The sequence below is a fragment of the Aulostomus chinensis genome, chromosome 18 (genome assembly GCF_037954235.1).
Source record: "Aulostomus chinensis isolate RoL2024-O1b breed Wild chromosome 18, RoL_Achi_v1.0, whole genome shotgun sequence".
NCBI classification, from domain to species: domain Eukaryota; kingdom Metazoa; phylum Chordata; class Actinopteri; order Syngnathiformes; family Aulostomidae; genus Aulostomus; species Aulostomus chinensis.
In genome coordinates, this window is record NC_141337.1 from 9339424 (window position 1) to 9358456 (window position 19033).

Here is a 19033-nt window from a genome sequence, read left to right on the forward strand (position 1 = left end):
GAGTGTGTTGGTGGGTGAGAGAAGAATGACGTGTCAGTGAGGAGCTGGGACACAGAAGCCAGCATGGACTGTTGGTTAGCATCAAGTGATTTGGTTGAAAAGCTTTTCTACAAGATTTCCTCAGTTCATAGTGTGGTTTCATCATTGCAGCTCTGGTTTCTCCTTTGAAGGAACCAAATGTGACTTGTTCTTTCTCCATGGCATCCAATAGAATGTCTGAATGTCCTGGAAATAAATGTGAATGCTCTGGAGGTCAGAGGACCAGTTTCAAGTGCACTATTTTACCACTTTATGAAGTACACTTGCACAATGTCATGCAATCCAAGAGTTCCTTCACAGATGGAAGCTTTATTAAGCTTCTCATGTCTCAGTTCTTGTTGTCAGATAATTCATAATTTCATGATGAATTTACCTTTGAGGCCAAAGTAGTGATGTACTGAAAGATGTTTCCTCTGACCCTCTATGTAAGGAAAAGAGCCACAAAAATAAAGGTAGAGCCTGTTGATCATCAATGAACTGAGAGGTTTGTCTGTCTCAACGACTACATAGTGGCAGTGTCCGTTGTTTGAGGAGCAGATCTTAGATACAGAGAGAGAAACTTCTGGGACCTTGTCAATCAAAGATGAGCCCCACTAACTCAGTATAGAAAGTAGATCCAAATACTAAAGTGAACCCCCATGAGAGCTGGAACTCCTCCTCCACTCCTCCTCATCTCTTTATAAGCATCTCTTCTCCTCACACTCCAGCTCTGCTCTCCTCTCCTCTACGCTGACGTTCACACCACATGCTGACACCATGCTGGGGACTCTCTGCATTCTCATTGCTCTAACATGTAAGATATCCTTCTCATTCTTTTGATGGCTCGCATTTTCAGGCAATAAATTTTCACTTGTGTGTTTTTCTGTCCACAGATGTGGAGGCAGCAAAAGTCCTGACCCAGACGCCCGCAATCCACAGAGCTTCTGCAGGACAAGAGGTTGTTCTCAGCTGCAACATTCAGAGAGATGATGGCAATTATGTCTCCTGGTATAAACAGATTCCTGGAGAGGCTCCTCAGTACATTCTGACATTTTACCATAGCAACAACTCACCCAACTATGGAGCAGGATTCTCCTCAGACCGCTTCAACTCTAAAGCACCATCAACTCTAGATTACCAGCTCATTATTAAGCAGACAGAGACAGGAGACTCTGCTGTGTATTACTGTGCAACATGGGACAGCTCAGCTCAGGAGTGGGTATCACAGTGATTTACTGTGTGACAAAAACCTCCTCACTTGTACTTCTGCTTTTGGAGACTCAGTAACCGTCGCTCTCTGCAGGGAAGCTGCATGAGACTTGAAAATGATTCATGTGATCATCCCACAATCTGTTACTGTAAATTAAAATAATACAATGCCAAAAAAGAAGAAGATGAATTTGGATGAAGACTTCATCAAAATTGTTTTCCAGCCACATTCATTACGAATCACTGATGCTACTGAGTCTTTGCTGTCCTTCTGTTTGGAGTCGCAAAACTTTGTGTTGCTCCATCAGAGCTGAAAAAGAGAATTTGACAATTCAAACATGGTAGGCTTCTCTTGCAAATAAAAATAAAGATAGTATTAATAATCATAATAAAAACATAATGACAATAATAATAATAAATATTTGTAATTTCTTACATGAGTGAAAGTCATAGTGCTTTATGCCCTTTTTCTTGTATCTTGTGTACCAGTGCTTTTGTGCATAAATTATAATTTGGATTTTTTTCCCTGTAAATAAACTTGATTTTATTTGTATGTCCATTTAGAGACAATATTAGGATTAACGATTAACAACATAATATAAAATAGGATTCTCTTCTCCATACACTACATTAGATTATTTATGTTATTTGAAAATCTTTAAAGTATTTGGGTTTTTGTCTTTCCTTGTAGGAGACATTTTTATTGATTTTTCTTTTTCAGGAGATTCCATATGAAGTTCGTTGGGGACCCCAAATAAACCTCAGCAATACTAGACTTGAAATGAGGGACAAAACTCTTTCTGGTGTATTTTAATGGATCGAGTAGATCCAGTAGATCCAGTAAATCCAGTAAATCCAGTAGAACAGAGAATTGTATTTGGGAGCATTTTGACTTGATGAGTAGAGGCTGAACAGAACGCTGCTCGAACACAGACACGCCAAAGCTGCAAGAACATACACTAAGTGTCCTCCTCCTCCTCCTCCTCCTGCTTCTAGCTGTCACACCTGTATTTCCCTGTGAAGAGTGTCAGCTGACCTCACTCTATCCACTGGACCAGGTGTTCTATAGACCACAGCATCAGCAGCCACGGCAGCAAGAAGGGCTGAGTGTGTGACTGCAGGCAGCGAAGGTGAGAACAGTCTAGATTCAAGGAGTGTGTTGGTGGGTGAGAGAAGAATGACGTGTCAGTGAGGAGCTGGGACACAGAAGCCAGCATGGACTGTTGGTTAGCATCAAGTGATTTGGTTGAAAAGCTTTTCTACAAGATTTCCTCAGTTCATAGTGTGGTTTCATCATTGCAGCTCTGGTTTCTCCTTTGAAGGAACCAAATGTGACTTGTTCTTTCTCCATGGCATCCAATAGAATGTCTGAATGTCCTGGAAATAAATGTGAATGCTCTGGAGGTCAGAGGACCAGTTTCAAGTGCACTATTTTACCACTTTATGAAGTACACTTGCACAATGTCATGCAATCCAAGAGTTCCTTCACAGATGGAAGCTTTATTAAGCTTCTCATGTCTCAGTTCTTGTTGTCAGACAGTTAATAATTCCATGATGAATTTACCTTTGAGGCCAAAGTAGTGATGTACTGAAAGATGTTTCCTCTGACCCTCTCTGTAAGGAAAAGAGCCACAAAAATAAAGGTAGAGCCTGTTGATCATCAATGAACTGAGAGGTTTGTCTGTCTCAACGACTACATAGTGGCAGTGTCCGTTGTTTGAGGAGCAGATCTTAGATACAGAGAGAGAAACTTCTGGGACCTTGTCAATCAAAGATGAGCCCCACTAACTCAGTATAGAAAGTAGATCCAAATACTAAAGTGAACCCCCATGTGCTGAGAGCTGGAACTCCTCCTCCACTCCTCCTCATCTCTTTATAAGCATCTCTTCTCCTCACACTCCAGCTCTGCTCTCCTCTCCTCTACGCTGACGTTCACACCACATGCTGACACCATGCTGGGGACTCTCTGCATTCTCATTGCTCTAACATGTAAGATATCCTTCTCTTTCTTTTGATGGATCGCATTTTCAGCCAATACATTTTCACTTGTGTGTTTTTCTGTCCACAGATGTGGAGGCAGCAAAAGTCCTGACCCAGACGCCTGCAATCCACAGAGCTTCTGCAGGACAAGAGGTTGTTCTCAGCTGCAACATTCAGAGAGATGATGGCTATTCTGTCTCCTGGTATAAACAGATTCCTGGAGAGGCTCCTCAGTTCATTCTGAGATTTTACCGTAGCAACAACTCACCTGACAGCTATGGAGCAGGATTCTCCTCAGAGCGCTTCAACTCTAAAGCACCATCAGCTGTAGATCACCAGCTCATTATTAAGCAGACAGAGACAGGAGACTCTGCTGTGTATTACTGTGCAACATGGGACAGCTCAGCTCAGGAGTCGGTATCACAGTGATTTACTGTGTGACAAAAACCTCCTCACTTGTACTTCTGCTTTTGGAGACTCAGTAACCGTCGCTCTCTGCAGGGAAGCTGCATGAGACTTGAAATTGACTCCCAACCTTTTTTCCTGGTCTCCTCTTAGAGACACTAATTAGTGACAAAAGACACACGTGATGATTCATTCTTGGCTCTGGAGCCTCATGCAGTTTGTTGTCATCATTGTAAACTCTCTGAACAACTCAAGTGGAGCTCACATCTAGAATATCTATGTACAAAGAGGAAACCAGATCTTCCAACAATCATTTAAACCTCTCGCCCATAGCTGCTGAGATAGGCTCCAGCCCCCCCGTGACCCTGAACAGGGATAAGGGGAAGAAAATGGATGGATGGATGGATGGATGGATGGATGGATGGATGGAAGGAAGGAAAAACTCTCAGAATACTTCATTTAGCATTTGCACACAAAGCACAGGACACCTTGGTGTATCTTTTTTTTTAATGCCTCCAATATTAAATGTAAAGCACATAAAAATATTTCAGTTCAAAATGAATTGTCTTTCATTCACTTTAGAAAAAAATCTGCCTTGACCCAAGGCCTCCAAATCAACTATGAGACTGAAGACACAGCACTCGTCTCTTTCTCTTCGGTTTCACTCCATCCTACATGAGAAATGAATACTGAAGCATCAAAGCCACCATTTTCTCATGTACAGCAACATTCTGGACTTTCTTTTCTTCAAGGACTACAAATCTGAACGTCTGAATGTCCCAGACTGAAATGTAGAACAAACCTCTTCTTTCATGACATTTATGGTGTCCTATTTTACATGAATATATCAATGCAAAAGAAAAGTCATGTCTCTATGAAAAAAAGTCTCTTTTCCTTTGTCAACAGTTTCAACATCATGTGATGAATTTTTCTTTTTCCACAAATGTTCACTGGAATTAAAGAGCGAACTGGAAAGATTTTGATTTGAACCCTAACCCACAGCAAGGACATCACCCACCCCCTCACTGCTGCATCACCTGATGCTCCTTTTAGTTTCATCCTCTGAAATTCAAGATCTCGTCTCTTCTTTTAAAAGATAAAAATGATGCAACAAACAATGAACAACCCAGCCTCCAGTTCAGCAGTGTTTTGGAGTGTGAGAACGATGCTGGAGGCGACGATACGTCGTTGTCACCAGGTTGTTTCACTTCCACTCCCCTCGGTCGTGAGAGTCAGGAGGTTTTTGTACGGCCACCAGCACAAACTGAATCACTGTGGTATTCGGACCAGGCACCAAGCTGATTGTGACAAGTAAGTCCTTTGAACTGATCTTAAAAATCCTAATGTGTTGGATTTTGGTGGACATGATTGATGTGACAACCCACTGAGAGACTAAATGGCTTGATTTTTACTTGATTTGATTCATGGTGTCCTTGAAATGATCTCATTTGTGACAGCTTTGAAAGACAGTGGACAGATGCAAGACTGAGAGATGTTTTTAGAACGATTCCTGAAAGTTGAGGTTTGGTAGAGAATTCAAGAAGATGGCAGCCAACTTTAACTGTTCTGAAGTTGTGTGGAACATTTCATTTAGGAACTGAATTGCATTTTACAAATAATGGAATAATACCTGTGTTTTATTTTACGTTGCTATGAGCGGAAAACACAAACAAGTGTTATTGTTCCTCATAAATATTTAAAAAAAAAACATCTGCTAATGTTTATTTTTATGCGTGACATTTTCTCTTGAAACTGAAGTCGTTTGTTGCAGTTCTATTGAATTGATTTGGTTCAGCTAATTCATCACCAGTTTTCAGAAATTAGCCTCATAAATCTGAAGTTATCAAAATAGAAAATCTACAGTCAATCTTTTCTCATATTTTGATGAGAGTTTCTGTGTTGCTTCACTACTTTGATCATGTTGATCCTCATTCATATCATCAGTATTGTTTGCTTTAGTATCATCATCTATTATTGTGCTGTTTTGATTCTCCTCTCACTGTTTGGTGGTGCCACTTTTGCTCTGTTCCTTGACCTGCTTTTTCCTGGCTGTGCTTTCAGGCTCCAGCCTCTCTGCCCCCGTCCTGACTGTCTTTCCTGCGGTCTCTGCTGAGCTCAAGGCCAAAAAAGCCACTCTGGTGTGTCTGGCCAGTCAGTCTGTCCCTTTTGCGGATGTGACCTGGTTGACTGGTGGGAGTCCAGTGAGTACCGGGGTTTTTACTGGGCCTGCTGTCCAGCAACCGGACAAGACCTTCCTGATTAGCAGCTATCTGGACATCCAGACGTCAGACTGGAACATGGACAAGGTTTACACCTGTAAAGTGTCTTTAGGCTCCCAGACTTCAGACAAAAACATCCAAAAGTCAAACTGTCCTGACTCAGAATGAGGACGTAAAACCTGCTTCCTTCTGCTTGTGCTGTTGGCTCATTGCAACCTTTGGATGTGTGAAAAGATGCTTTGCAATTGCTGATGAGATTCATTCAATAAAATAAGATTACAAACATTGACTGAAGTCTTTCTTTGTTCTCATGTGAATGGAAGAACCCTAATCTTTATTTTAAAAATGTTCTTGAGTTGAATTTAAACTTTGTTCATCTGTCCAGACGACACGTAAAAAACTCGTTTTCCTCTGGATTTTAATGAATTGCAGTTGTTAGAACAGATGTTAGTAGATTAAAAAAGAAAAGAACTGAAACTGAGGTTTTATCCTCTATCAGTGAAGCGTCACTGCTCCCCCCTCCCTCTCTTCCTTCCCAGGATGCACCTGTAGACCTCCTCTCCTTATTTAGAGCTCCATTCAAAGTGTCAGCTCTCAGAGGGAATGTCTCTGACTGAAAACACACAAATGTTGTCATGATCACCACTTCATTAAATGTCAGAGGGACTGAAAATACTATAAATATCAGTCACACATTAAAGTTTACCCTGGATCCAGTAGATCCAGTAGATCCAGTAGAACAGAGAAGTGTGCACAGCATCAGCAGCCACGGCAGCAAGAAGGGCTGAGTGTGTGACTGCAGGCAGCGAAGGTGAGAACAGTCTAGATTCAAGGAGTGTGTTGGTGGGTGAGAGAAGAATGACGTGTCAGTGAGGAGCTGGGACACAGAAGCCAGCATGGACTGTTGGTTAGCATCAAGTGATTTGGTTGAAAAGCTTTTCTACAAGATTTCCTCAGTTCATTGTGTGGTTTCATCATTGCAGCTCTGGTTTCTCCTTTGAAGGAACCAAATGTGACTTGTTCTTTCTCCATGGCATCCAATAGAATGTCTGAATGTCCTGGAAATAAATGTGAATGCTCTGGAGGTCAGAGGACCAGTTTCAAGTGCACTAATTTACCACTTTATGAAGTACACTTGCACAATGTCATGCAATCCAAGAGTTCCTTCACAGATGGAAGCTTTATTAAGCTTCTCATGTCTCAGTTCTTGTTGTCAGACAGTTAATAATTCCATGATGAATTTACCTTTGAGGCCAAAGTAGTGATGTACTGAAAGATGTTTCCTCTGACCCTCTATGTAAGGAAAAGAGCCACAAAAATAAAGGTAGAGCCTGTTGATCATCAATGAACTGAGAGGTTTGTCTGTCTCAACGACTACATAGTGGCAGTGTCCGTTGTTTGAGGAGCAGATCTTAGATACAGAGAGAGAAACTTCTGGGACCTTGTCAATAAAAGATGAGCCCCACGAACTCAGTATAGAAAGTAGATCCAAATACTAAAGTGAACCCCCATGTGCTGAGAGCTGGAACTCCTCCTCCACTCCTCCTCATCTCTTTATAAGCATCTCTTCTCCTCACACTCCAGCTCTGCTCTCCTCTCCTCTACGCTGACGTTCACACCACATGCTGACACCATGCTGGGGACTCTCTGCATTCTCATTGCTCTAACATGTAAGATATCCTTCTCATTCTTTTGATGGCTCGCATTTTCAGCCAATAAATTTTCACTTGTGTGTTTTTCTGTCCACAGATGTGGAGGCAGCAAAAGTCCTGACCCAGACGCCTGCAATCCACAGAGCTTCTGCAGGACAAGAGGTTGTTCTCAGCTGCAACATTCAGAGAGATGACAGCTATTATGTCTCCTGGTATAAACAGATTCCTGGAGAGGCTCCTCAGTACATTCTGACATTTTACCGTAGCAACAACTCACCCTACTATGGAGCAGGATTCTCCTCAGACCGCTTCAACTCTAAAGCACCATCAACTCTAGATTACCAGCTCATTATTAAGCAGACAGAGACAGGAGACTCTGCTGTGTATTACTGTGCAACATGGGACGACTCAGCTAAGGAGTCGGTATCACAGTGATTTACTGTGTGACAAAAACCTCCTCACTTGTACTTCTGCTTTTGGAGACTCAGTAACCGTCGCTCTCTGCAGGGAAGCTGCATGAGACTTGAAAATGATTCATGTGATCATCCCACAATCTGTTACTGTAAATTAAAATAATACAATGCCAAAAAAGAAGAAGATGAATTTGGATGAAGACTTCATCAAAATTGTTTTCCAGCGACATTCATTACGAATCACTGATGCTACTGAGTCTTTGCTGTCCTTCTGTTTGGAGTCGCAAAACTTTGTGTTGCTCCATCAGAGCTGAAAAAGAGAATTTGACAATTCAAACATGGTAGGCTTCTCTTGCAAATAAAAATAAAGATAGTATTAATAATCATAATAAAAACATAATGACAATAATAATAATAAATATTTGTAATTTCTTACATAAGTGAAAGTCATCGTGCTTTATGCCCTTTTTCTTGTATCCTGTGTACCAGTGCTTTTGTGCATAAATTATAATTTGGATTTTTTTCCCTGTAAATAAACTTGATTTTATTTGTATGTCCATTTAGAAACAATATTAGGATTAACGATTAACAACATAATATAAAATAGGATTCTCTTCTCCATTCACTACATGAGATTATTTATGTTATTTGAAAATCTTTCAAGTATTTGGGTTTTTTCTTTCCTTGTAGGAAACATTTTTATTGATTTTTCTTTTTCAGGAGATTCCATATGAAGTTAGTTGGGGACCCCAAATAAACCTCAGCAATACTAGACTTGAAATGAGGGACAAAACTCTTTCTGGTGTATTTTAATGGATCCAGTAGATCCAGTAAATCCAGTAAATCCAGTAGAACAGAGAATTGTATTTGGGAGCGTTTTGACTTGATGAGCAGAGGCTGAACAGAACGCTGCTCGAACACAGACACGCCAAAGCTGCAAGAACATACACGAAGTGTCCTCCTCCTCCTCCTCCTCCTGCTTCTAGCTGTCACACCTGTATTTCCCTGTGAAGAGTGTCAGCTGACCTCACTCTATCCACTGGACCAGGTGTTCTATATACCACAGCATCAGCAGCCACGGCAGCAAGAAGGGCTGAGTGTGTGACTGCAGGCAGCGAAGGTGAGAACAGTCTAGATTCAAGGAGTGTGTTGGTGGGTGAGAGAAGAATGACGTGTCAGTGAGGAGCTGGGACACAGAAGCCAGCATGGACTGTTGGTTAGCATCAAGTGATTTGACTGAAAAGCTTTTCTACAAGATTTCCTCAGTTCATTGTGTGGTTTCATCATTGCAGCTCTGGTTTCTCCTTTGAAGGAACCAAATGTGACTTGTTCTTTCTCCATGGCATCCAATAGAATGTCTGAATGTCCTGGAAATAAATGTGAATGCTCTGGAGGTCAGAGGACCAGTTTCAAGTGCACTAATTTACCACTTTATGAAGTACACTTGCACAATGTCATGCAATCCAAGAGTTCCTTCACAGATGGAAGCTTTATTAAGCTTCTCATGTCTCAGTTCTTGTTGTCAGACAGTTAATAATTTCATGATGAATTTACCTTTGAGGCCAAAGTAGTGATGTACTGAAAGATGTTTCCTCTGACCCTCTCTGTAGGGAAAAGAGCCACAAAAATAAAGGTAGAGCCTGTTGATCATCAATGAACTGAGAGGTTTGTCTGTCTCAACGACTACATAGTGGCAGTGTCCGTTGTTTGAGGAGCAGATCTTAGATACAGAGAGAGAAACTTCTGGGACCTTGTCAATAAAAGATGAGCCCCACGAACTCAGTATAGAAAGTAGATCCAAATACTAAAGTGAACCCCCATGTGCTGAGAGCTGGAACTCCTCCTCCACTCCTCCTCATCTCTTTATAAGCATCTCTTCTCCTCACACTCCAGCTCTGCTCTCCTCTCCTCTACGCTGACGTTCACACCACATGCTGACACCATGCTGGGGACTCTCTGCATTCTCATTGCTCTAACATGTAAGATATCCTTCTCATTCTTTTGATGGCTCGCATTTTCAGCCAATAAATTTTCACTTGTGTGTTTTTCTGTCCACAGATGTGGAGGCAGCAAAAGTCCTGACCCAGACGCCTGCAATCCACAGAGCTTCTGCAGGACAAGAGGTTGTTCTCAGCTGCAACATTCAGAGAGATGATGGCTATTATGTCTCCTGGTATAAACAGATTCCTGGAGAGGCTCCTCAGTACATTCTGAGATTTCACCGTAGCAACAACTCACCCAACTATGGAGCAGGATTCTCCTCAGACCGCTTCAACTCTAAAGCACCATCAGCTGTAGATTACCAGCTCATTATTAAGCAGACAGAGACAGGAGACTCTGCTGTGTATTACTGTGCAACATGGGACAGCTCAGCTCAGGAGTTGGTATCACAGTGATTTACTGTGTGACAAAAACCTCCTCACTTGTACTTCTGCTTTTGGAGACTCAGTAACCGTTGCTCTCTGCAGGGAAGCTGCATGAGACTTGAAAATGACTCCCAACCTTTTTTCCTGGTCTCCTTTTAGAGACACTAATTAGTGACAAAAGACACACGTGATGATTCATTCTTGGCTCTGGAGCCTCATGCAGTTTGTTGTCATCATTGTAAACTCTCTGAACAACTCAAGTGGAGCTCACATCTAGAATATCTATGTACAAAGAGGAAACCAGATCTTCCAACAATCATTTAAACCTCTCGCCCATAGCTGCTGAGATAGGCTCCAGCCCCCCCGTGACCCTGAACAGGGATAAGGGGAAGAAAATGGATGGATGGATGGATGGATGGATGGATGGATGGATGGATGGGTGGGTGGATGGATGGATGGATGGGTGGATGGATGGATGGATGGGTGGGTGGATGGATGGATGGATGGATGGATGGATGGATAGATGGAAGGAAGGAAGGAAAAACTCTCAGAATACTTCATTTAGCATTTGCACACAAAGCACAGGACACCTTGGTGTACCTTTTTTTTTAATGCCTCCAATATTAAATGTAAAGCACATAAAAATATTTCAGTTCAAAATGAATTGTTTTTCATTCACTTTAGAAAAAAATCTGCCTTTGTTTCTTTCTCACTCGCTTCCATGTCAAATGACCCAAGGCCTCCAAATCAACTATGAGACTGAAGACACAGCACTCGTCTCTTTCTCTTAGGTTTCACTCCATCCTACATGAGAAATGAATACTGAAGCATCAAAGCCACCATTTTCTCATGTACAGCAACATTCTTTACTTTCTTTTCTTCAAGGACTACAAATCTGAACGTCTGAATGTCCCAGACTGAAATGTAGAACAAACCTCTTCTTTCATGACATTTATGGTGTCCTATTTTACATGAATATATCAATGCAAAAGAAAAGTCATGTCTCTATGAAAAAAAGTCTCTTTTCCTTCTTCAACAGTTTCAACATCATGTGATGAATTTTTCTTTTTCCACAAATGTTCACTGGAATTAAAGAGCGAACTGGAAAGATTTTGATTTGAACCCTAACCCACAGCAAGGACATCACCCACCCCCTCACTGCTGCATCACCTGATGCTCCTTTTAGTTTCATCCTCTGAAATTCAAGATCTCGTCTCTTCTTTTAAAAGATAAAAATGATGCAACAAACAATGAACAACCCAGCCTCCAGTTCAGCAGTGTTTTGGAGTGTGAGAACGATGCTGGAGGCGACGATACGTCGTTGTCACCAGGTTGTTTCACTTCCACTCCCCTCGGTCGTGAGAGTCAGGAGGTTTTTGTACGGCCACCAGCACAAACTGAATCACTGTGGTATTCGGACCAGGCACCAAGCTGATTGTGACAAGTAAGTCCTTTGAACTGATCTTAAAAATCCTAATGTGTTGGATTTTGGTGGACATGATTGATGTGACAACCCACTGAGAGACTAAATGGCTTTATTTTTACTTGATTTGATTCATGGTGTCCTTGAAATGATCTCATTTGTGACAGCTTTGAAAGACAGTGGACAGATGCAAGACTGAGAGATGGTTTTAGAACGATTCCTGAAAGTTGAGGTTTGGTAGAGAATTCAAGAAGATGGCAGCCAACTTAACTGTTCTGAAGTTGTGTGGAACATTTCATTTAGGAACTGAATAGCATTTTACAAATAATGGAATAATACCTGTGTTTTATTTTACGTTGCTATGAGCGGAAAAGACAAACAAGTGTTTTTGTTCCTCATAAATATTTAAAAAACAACATCCGCTATTGTTTATTTTTATGCGTGACATTTTCTCTTGAAACTGAAGTCGTTTGTTGCAGTTCTATTGAATTGATTTGGTTCAACTTATTCATCACCAGTTTTCAGAAATTAGCCTCATAAATCTGAAGTTATCAAAATAGAAAATCTACAGTCAATCTTTTCTCATATTTTGATGAGAGTTTCTGTGTTGCTTCACTACTTTGATCATGTTGATCCTCATTCATATCATCAGTATTGTTTGCTTTAGTATCATCATCTATTATTGTGCTGTTTTGATTCTCCTCTCACTGTTTGGTGGTGCCACTTTTGCTCTGTTCCTTGACCTGCTTTTTCCTGGCTGTGCTTTCAGGCTCCAGCCTCTCTGCCCCCGTCCTGACTGTCTTTCCTGCGGTCTCTGCTGAGCTCAAGGCCAAAAAAGCCACTCTGGTGTGTCTGGCCAGTCAGTCTGTCCCTTTTGCGGATGTGACCTGGTTGACTGGTGGGAGTCCAGTGAGTACCGGGGTTTTTACTGGGCCTGCTGTCCAGCAACCAGACAAGACCTTCCTGATTAGCAGCTATCTGGACATCCAGACGTCAGACTGGAACATGGACAAGGTTTACACCTGTAAAGTGTCTTTAGGCTCCCAGACTTCAGACAAAAACATCCAAAAGTCAAACTGTCCTGACTCAGAATGAGGACGTAAAACCTGCTTCCTTCTGCTTGTGCTGTTGGCTCATTGCAACCTTTGGATGTGTGAAAAGATGCTTTGCAATTGCTGATGAGATTCATTCAATAAAATAAGATTACAAACATTGACTGAAGTCTTTCTTTGTTCTCATGTGAATGGAAGAACCCTAATCTTTATTTTAAAAATGTTCTTGAGTTGAATCTAAACTTTGTTCATCTGTCCAGACGACACGTAAAAAACTCGTTTTCCTCTGGATTTTAATGAATTGCAGTTGTTAGAACAGATGTTAGTAGATTAAAAAAGAAAACAACTGAAACTGAGGTTTTATCCTCTATCAGTGAAGCGTCACTGCTCCCCCCTCCCCCTCTTCCTTCCCAGGATGCACCTGTAGACCCCCTCTCCTTATTTAGAGCTCCATTCAAAGTGTCAGCTCTCAGAGGGAATGTCTCTGACTGAAAACACACAAATGTTGTCATGATCACCACTTCATTAAATGTCAGAGGGACTGAAAATACTATAAATATCAGTCACACATTAAAGTTTACACTGGATCCAGTAGATCCAGTAGATCCAGTAGAACAGAGAAGTGTGCACAGCATCAGCAGCCACGGCAGCAAGAAGGGCTGAGTGTGTGACTGCAGGCAGCGAAGGTGAGAACAGTCTAGATTCAAGGAGTGTGTTGGTGGGTGAGAGAAGAATGACGTGTCAGTGAGGAGCTGGGACACAGAAGCCAGCATGGACTGTTGGTTAGCATCAAGTGATTTGGTTGAAAAGCTTTTCTACAAGATTTCCTCAGTTCATAGTGTGGTTTCATCATTGCAGCTCTGGTTTCTCCTTTGAAGGAACCAAATGTGACTTGTTCTTTCTCCATGACATCCAATAGATCATAGATCAAGTTCCATCAAATCATTCAGTTCTGCATTACATGATCACCACTTCATCAAACGTCAGAGGGACTGATAATACTGTCAAATATCAGTCACAGGTAACAGTTTACTGTTTATGTGTGATCAATGTTGAGGTGTGCAGAGATTGTATTTAAATCTTATCACAAAGTTCAGCAGCTGATAGTTCTCTTTTCATTTAATTTTACTGCCTCCTATATCTTATAGAAACGTTAAGCAAGTTTCTGCCTTTTTAATTTGTTTTAATGACAAATTAAATGTTTATTATTTTTAGTAATTCCCATGTCATGTGATTTACAGACTCCAAATCTGTTCCAAAATGTTGTTGTAACCTGGACAGACGTCTTTAATTTCCTACTGTATTGTATATGAATATTCTGATGTACTTTTCTGCACTTTATGATTTGTATAATATTTCATATTTTTTTAATAAAAAATATGTTTATTTGTTTTAGGAACTTTCATTTGATGCAAGTACTCCAAAGCAGCACCCAATATTATAGCTCAACAGGAAAAATGGGACACATCTTTTTGTTGCATTGTTGACGCTGCCTGTATTTTTTATGGATATTGTAATTCAAAATATGTTTTTAATTCCACCCCCCCAAAAAAAACATATGAATCAAATACATATACAAGATAATACCAGTAGCCTACCTACATCCTGAATCATATCACAATCAGAACCTACCTTTTCAGCCTTTATGTATGGTGGCCCCAAAGGAACAATCCTACACATCACTAACATCTTGGGAAACAGTCCTAAGCCAGACAGGTCTTCTTTTAGTGTTCTTTTTTGCATGTGTTTCCCTGTTTTGCCAGGAATTAACACAAATACAATCCCAAATCATACATGTAACATACGTCATCCTAAAAACACCATCATCTACAATATGTGAGACTGGACACAGAAAATGCAAGAGAAAATTCGAGGTCATTTTGTCTGTGGGGAAAAAATCAAGAGACCCACTGCTGCTCATTGATAATACTTATTAAAACTTTTATACCTGGACCTCTAAATCTTTATGGCAAGTCTGAGCTTCCTGAATGGCTCAGGTCTTCCTCCTGTCAAACAAACTCTTCATTTGTAGATCAGTTCTGGATTCAGGGCATATATCATTGAATGTGTCTCTGTTTGTTTGTTTTTAATCTATTTTTATCCTCAGAGGCCACCATAATTACATAGCCACATCTAGCTCTTCCGGCTTATGCTATTTCAAGAGTTGATAAAGGCTGCCCCCCTGTGGCTAAAATTATATTTTACAGAACATTTGTAAGCAGAAATGAAACTTTGTCATCATGTTTACACAATGCAGGACTTGCAGTCTTACTGATGTGAACTTTTGTCACGTTACATTCATCAATGATATAAACTAAACATCCTCTCACATATGTGTGTGTTTGTGTGTGTGTGTGTGTGTGTGTGTGTGTGTGTGTGTGTGTGTGTGTGTGTGTGTGTGTGTGTGTAAAGCCACTACAGCAATCAATCAACAGATAAACCAGAAAAAGCCAGTAGGACACAGGTCTAAGGCCTCTGTGGTCCTCTTCTCCTCACTCTGATTGGCCTCAGTTGACTGTCTGGGGCTGCTCGAAGTGGAGACCTCAGAACAACACTGGGTGGAATCCTCCGTACGGGCCGTGGAGGAAGAGTGTATCTGCCCTCCTTGATGTCATCCACAAAACCCTCCACTCGGTCAAACTTTGAGGTGAGCCTCGCCAGCTCGTCTTTCAGTGTGTTGAACTGCCTGTAGAGGTCTCCCAGAGCATCTGACAAAGGCTGGATCCTGGACACGTGAGAAGGTACAAATCCATTTGAAAAACAACTTTCATATTTGGATGATCAGTGAAAGATCATTGGCACTGGAATGCTCCATCAGATCACATGAAGTATTGTTTGGTTGCAAACAATTACCAAGAGCAGAACCAATTAAAACTGGCGACCACTACAAAATCACAACATGCTGTTGAGCAGAAACAGCTGGCAGGAAACATCAGGAGAACAGACATGAAGACCCATAGTCCCTGAGAAGAGATGTAACCATAAAGGTCTGTTTCTGACCTCAGTTTAAGAACGGACAATGAGCCCACTGTTTGCCTGAACCTGTCACAAGAGTCCCATCATTTAATTTTCCTTTAGACATGTTGGTATCAAGGTCCAAAGCCTGATCTGCAAAAGGAAAGGTGAATTCTTCCAGAGGCACACTCTTCAGGATCCGACTCTGGTTGATTTCCCTTTTGGCCCGGTCTTCACAGTGAGGTCATCGCTTCGCAAGACTTGGCTTGTGTTGACCACAGTGATTTTGGATCATATTACTGGCTCAGACAGGTCAGCGGTCACGCAATGAGCCAAGACACTTATATAAGTGGTAATGTCTCCCGACTGTGAGGAACAATAAAGTGTTCACTGACGTCACTGTTAAGTTGTTAAATTCACACACTTCACCTCTCTCTTACTCAATGCTTGGGCTATTTTGTTTTTCTTCTAGAAGAGTTCTCCGTATTGTAGATTAATCTAATCAAAAGCTGCTGTGACTCACCTGTTGTATTCAGGAAGGACAGAAGCATGGTCGTTGATCAGCAGGTCCTTCACTTGGGTTAGAATCGCAAATTTCCAGTTGTCCAGTACCTGAGTCAGGTTGGAACAAGTCTTGGCATCCGTGTGTCCTCCTAGAGACACGTATAATATTTAATAACTGAAAGATGATCCTGAGTTCTGCACACAATCTAGATTTAAGTGCTTTTGAGATGGAATGTTTAGGATAATCATTTACAGATTGTGGACTGTACACTGTCCCTTACCTTTAGAGTCCCAGCTTGAAGTTTCCTGTTTCCAACTTTGAGCTCTACACTTTGAGATCATGCAGAGAAGGACCAGAGCCCCCATCATTTTCATTTTTCTCATCTGAGAAAAACATTCTTATTTAGTATGATTACCAGGACATGGGTGAAGACACACAAATTTCGGTAAATGCAAAAGCTTTCACTTGAAGCACCCCTGCTGCTGAAAGAGTTACAATATGAGGTGATATCTGCAAATTACACAAACAACTTTGAGATGAATCATAATTTTCTGAAACAAGATTAAAGTCTGCATATATTATAGGACATTTCTTCTAATTTGATCTAATCTACATATAGGTTTACTGTAATGAAAGTAATTGCAAGGCATCTCAGGTTTTGTCATTACTGTACCTTTCCGTGATAAATGGCCAGGGGGTCTCTCCAGGTCAGGGTAGCAAAACACTGCATCAACAGTGACAGTTGAAGATAAAGGGGGCAGCACTCAGTTATAAGTGCCTCCCAAAACTGTCGTAGCCACCCCCCCCCCCCACCCCCACCTGCTCCGCACCCGCGTCAGAGATGCAGGGCGGTAACACTCCTTGCACAAATATGGTGGCAAATCGCCACTTGAATGGAAGGCAAACAAACACTCCAGCGTCCACTCTGCTATGACTTGCTGCCCGAGCATCTGTCCTCCTGCTTATTAGAGCCTGAATGTCATTGTAATCCCCTATACGCTCATTTGATCCTGCACATGTGGGTTTTTGTTTTTTTTTTTGCTTCTGTGTAGCACAATTTCTCTCCCTGTAAGGCTTCAAACCAGGGGAGGTGTTTGATGTATTATGGCTTCAGCATTACATTCTTACTGCCTACTGTAATACAATCTGCTCAACATCTGGGCAATGACAAGCCAGGCCAGGACAGAAATGGTCCCTTAAAGTGTCAGTGGTGATAAAAATAATATAATAATATAAATTTAAAAAATTTAAAAATAAATTTTAAAAATCTGTGACACTTGATGAAGCTGAATATAAGAGAATGGATTAAGTGTTTTTTTTTTGTTGCTGTATGAACGTTCCGTTTTTGAAGAATCTGGGGATTTGTCAACAGTTCTCTTGTCAAGTTTAAACCAGCTGATTTGAGTAATGGGATAAATACACAGCCCCTCAGAGATCCCATCCTCCTGTCTGACTTATTCTGTTGACATATTCGGCTTAATATGGATGCACCCTGGATGGGGCCACATTATTTAGGGAGAGGTTTTTAGCTGCAGGATCCACCAGTCTTTAATGTGCAAGGTGTTTGGCTAACTCATGGAGCCGAGTCAAAAGACAAATATATATGTGTATACATTAGATTAAAGCACATACTCCTTGATTATGAAGTGAAATTTATTTCATTTATGAAGAAAAACCTTTCCAGCTTGAACCTATCTGAGTCCATTGGAAGCGTTCCTTCCTGCGCTGAGCAGACTTTTGAAAAGGAACCGGACTGGGCAACAATCCCTGTCATCTGCATCATGTTTGAGCTCGCAGGGACAACAACTGTGCTGCATGTTGTGAGTAAGATGAACATGGCCACCAACTGCATCATATATCTGACACAGCTGACGAGACAACGCGATGATTTTTGAAGTCCAGTCAAAGAATGGGAGGTATATATTAAGCGCCAAAAGATGCATAAGAAAGGAAATTCTGACTTTTGCAAAAGAGAAAAAAGAGAAATTGAATAAAAACTGTGAGTCATTCTGTCGGCAAGTTGTTCAAGTAGATCTTGTGTAATCCTTGTTTGCAGTCGTTAAATCCATCATACTGAAAAATTTGAAACAGTACTCAACTCATTTGTCCACAGGTTCGTTAAAGTTAAAGTTAAATCGACTTGAATACATGCTTTGATGAAATCATTGTTCTTGTTCCTATTACTGTCATTAGTGCCACTGAAGTAACTTGCCCTTTGATGTTCGAGGATCTTTGAATATAACAGATTTATCTCTTGCTTAGTAAGAGGACACAGGTGTCTTATATGCAGTGGGAGCCAAAGTATTTAAAACGAGCAACATACTGTATATATTCCACATCTAGTAAATGTCATCTTTAATCTCCCAAATTCGGTTTGTTAGTTTAATCTATAGAAATTTATGAGTTAATAAGAAGACACGTCTTGTATATCAGAATACCTTCATACTAAACAGCTGCATGTACACCAGTTTACATAAGAGCACATAAAGCCTCATCAAATCTTCTATTCGCTGCTGCAATATAGGAATGAATGTTAAAAGAATCGTACTTTATAAGAAGAAGAATATATTATCTATGCTGCCAAGTAGGAAAAAAACCTATTTGTAACTAATAGCTGACTGCAGAAAGTTATTGAGAGTACATTGATGAGTGTGGCAAATGTTTGTGTTCCTGTTCACGCACAATAACTTGGGAAATAGATTCACAGTGGGATCCTATCCATGTGAAGTTAGTTCAGGCACTCCCTCCAGCAGTAGCCTGACTGTCTTCCAGCTTCCCGTATTAGCAGAGGAAAGAATGACAGCAGCAGACCTGCGGAGCCAGAGAGTGAGATAAC

General features: G+C 41.0%; 3 protein-coding genes across 5 annotated transcripts; 2 read left to right on the plus strand and 1 right to left on the minus strand.

Annotated features, from left to right (window-relative positions):
• Positions 1 to 757: 757 nt before the first annotated feature.
• Positions 758 to 6120, plus strand: LOC147245033 (immunoglobulin lambda-1 light chain-like). Of its 2 annotated transcripts, none has more exons than XM_086184396.1 (4): positions 758 to 832; positions 912 to 1236; positions 4889 to 4923; positions 5674 to 6120. In XM_086184396.1, the coding sequence occupies exons 1-4, from the start codon at positions 796 to 798 to the stop codon at positions 5997 to 5999; spliced, it is 723 nt and encodes a 240-aa protein (XP_086040522.1). In that variant the 5' UTR covers positions 758 to 795; the 3' UTR covers positions 6000 to 6120. The 2 variants fall into 2 exon arrangements, with proteins under 2 accessions (XP_086040522.1, XP_086040521.1); XM_086184395.1 differs by lacking the exons at positions 758 to 832; positions 912 to 1236 and adding exons at positions 3131 to 3216; positions 3296 to 3623.
• Positions 6121 to 7405: 1285 nt separating this feature from the next.
• LOC147245034 (immunoglobulin lambda-1 light chain-like) lies at positions 7406 to 12901 on the plus strand. Of its 2 annotated transcripts, none has more exons than XM_086184553.1 (4): positions 7406 to 7501; positions 7581 to 7905; positions 11672 to 11706; positions 12455 to 12901. In XM_086184553.1, exons 1-4 carry the CDS (start codon positions 7465 to 7467, stop codon positions 12778 to 12780), a joined length of 723 nt encoding a protein of 240 aa, XP_086040679.1. In that variant the 5' UTR covers positions 7406 to 7464; the 3' UTR covers positions 12781 to 12901. The 2 variants fall into 2 exon arrangements, with proteins under 2 accessions (XP_086040679.1, XP_086040678.1); XM_086184552.1 differs by lacking the exons at positions 7406 to 7501; positions 7581 to 7905 and adding exons at positions 9747 to 9875; positions 9955 to 10278 and having other exon boundaries at positions 11671 to 11706.
• A 1369-nt stretch (positions 12902 to 14270) lies between these two features.
• On the minus strand, positions 14271 to 16949 carry LOC147245035 (uncharacterized). Its single transcript, XM_086185248.1, has 4 exons — positions 16871 to 16949; positions 16478 to 16580; positions 16216 to 16345; positions 14271 to 15462 (listed from the first exon to the last, which is right to left on the minus strand). Exons 1-4 carry the CDS (start codon positions 16925 to 16927, stop codon positions 15204 to 15206), a joined length of 549 nt encoding a protein of 182 aa, XP_086041374.1. The 5' UTR covers positions 16928 to 16949; the 3' UTR covers positions 14271 to 15203.
• Positions 16950 to 19033: the final 2084 nt, after the last annotated feature.

Bases quoted from the DNA above. Each gene is read 5' to 3' on its own strand.
- LOC147245033 (XM_086184395.1), top strand. From the start codon at position 3,180: ATGCTGGGGACTCTCTGCATTCTCATTGCTCTAACAT. The intron at 3,217-3,295 runs GTAAGATATCCT...TTCTGTCCACAG, and splicing joins CATTCTCATTGCTCTAACAT to ATGTGGAGGCAGCAAAAGTC. The intron at 3,624-4,888 runs GGTATCACAGTG...CTGAATCACTGT, and splicing joins GACAGCTCAGCTCAGGAGTC to GGTATTCGGACCAGGCACCA.
- LOC147245034 (XM_086184553.1), top strand. From the start codon at position 7,465: ATGCTGGGGACTCTCTGCATTCTCATTGCTCTAACAT. The intron at 7,502-7,580 runs GTAAGATATCCT...TTCTGTCCACAG, and splicing joins CATTCTCATTGCTCTAACAT to ATGTGGAGGCAGCAAAAGTC. The intron at 11,707-12,454 runs GTAAGTCCTTTG...CTGTGCTTTCAG, and splicing joins CACCAAGCTGATTGTGACAA to GCTCCAGCCTCTCTGCCCCC.
- LOC147245035 (XM_086185248.1), bottom strand. From the start codon at position 16,927: ATGCAGTGTTTTGCTACCCTGACCTGGAGAGACCCCCTGGCCATTTAT. The intron at 16,581-16,870 runs GTACAGTAATGA...TGTTTTTCTCAG, and splicing joins TGGCCATTTATCACGGAAAG to ATGAGAAAAATGAAAATGAT. The intron at 16,346-16,477 runs GTAAGGGACAGT...ACGTGTCTCTAG, and splicing joins TTCAAGCTGGGACTCTAAAG to GAGGACACACGGATGCCAAG.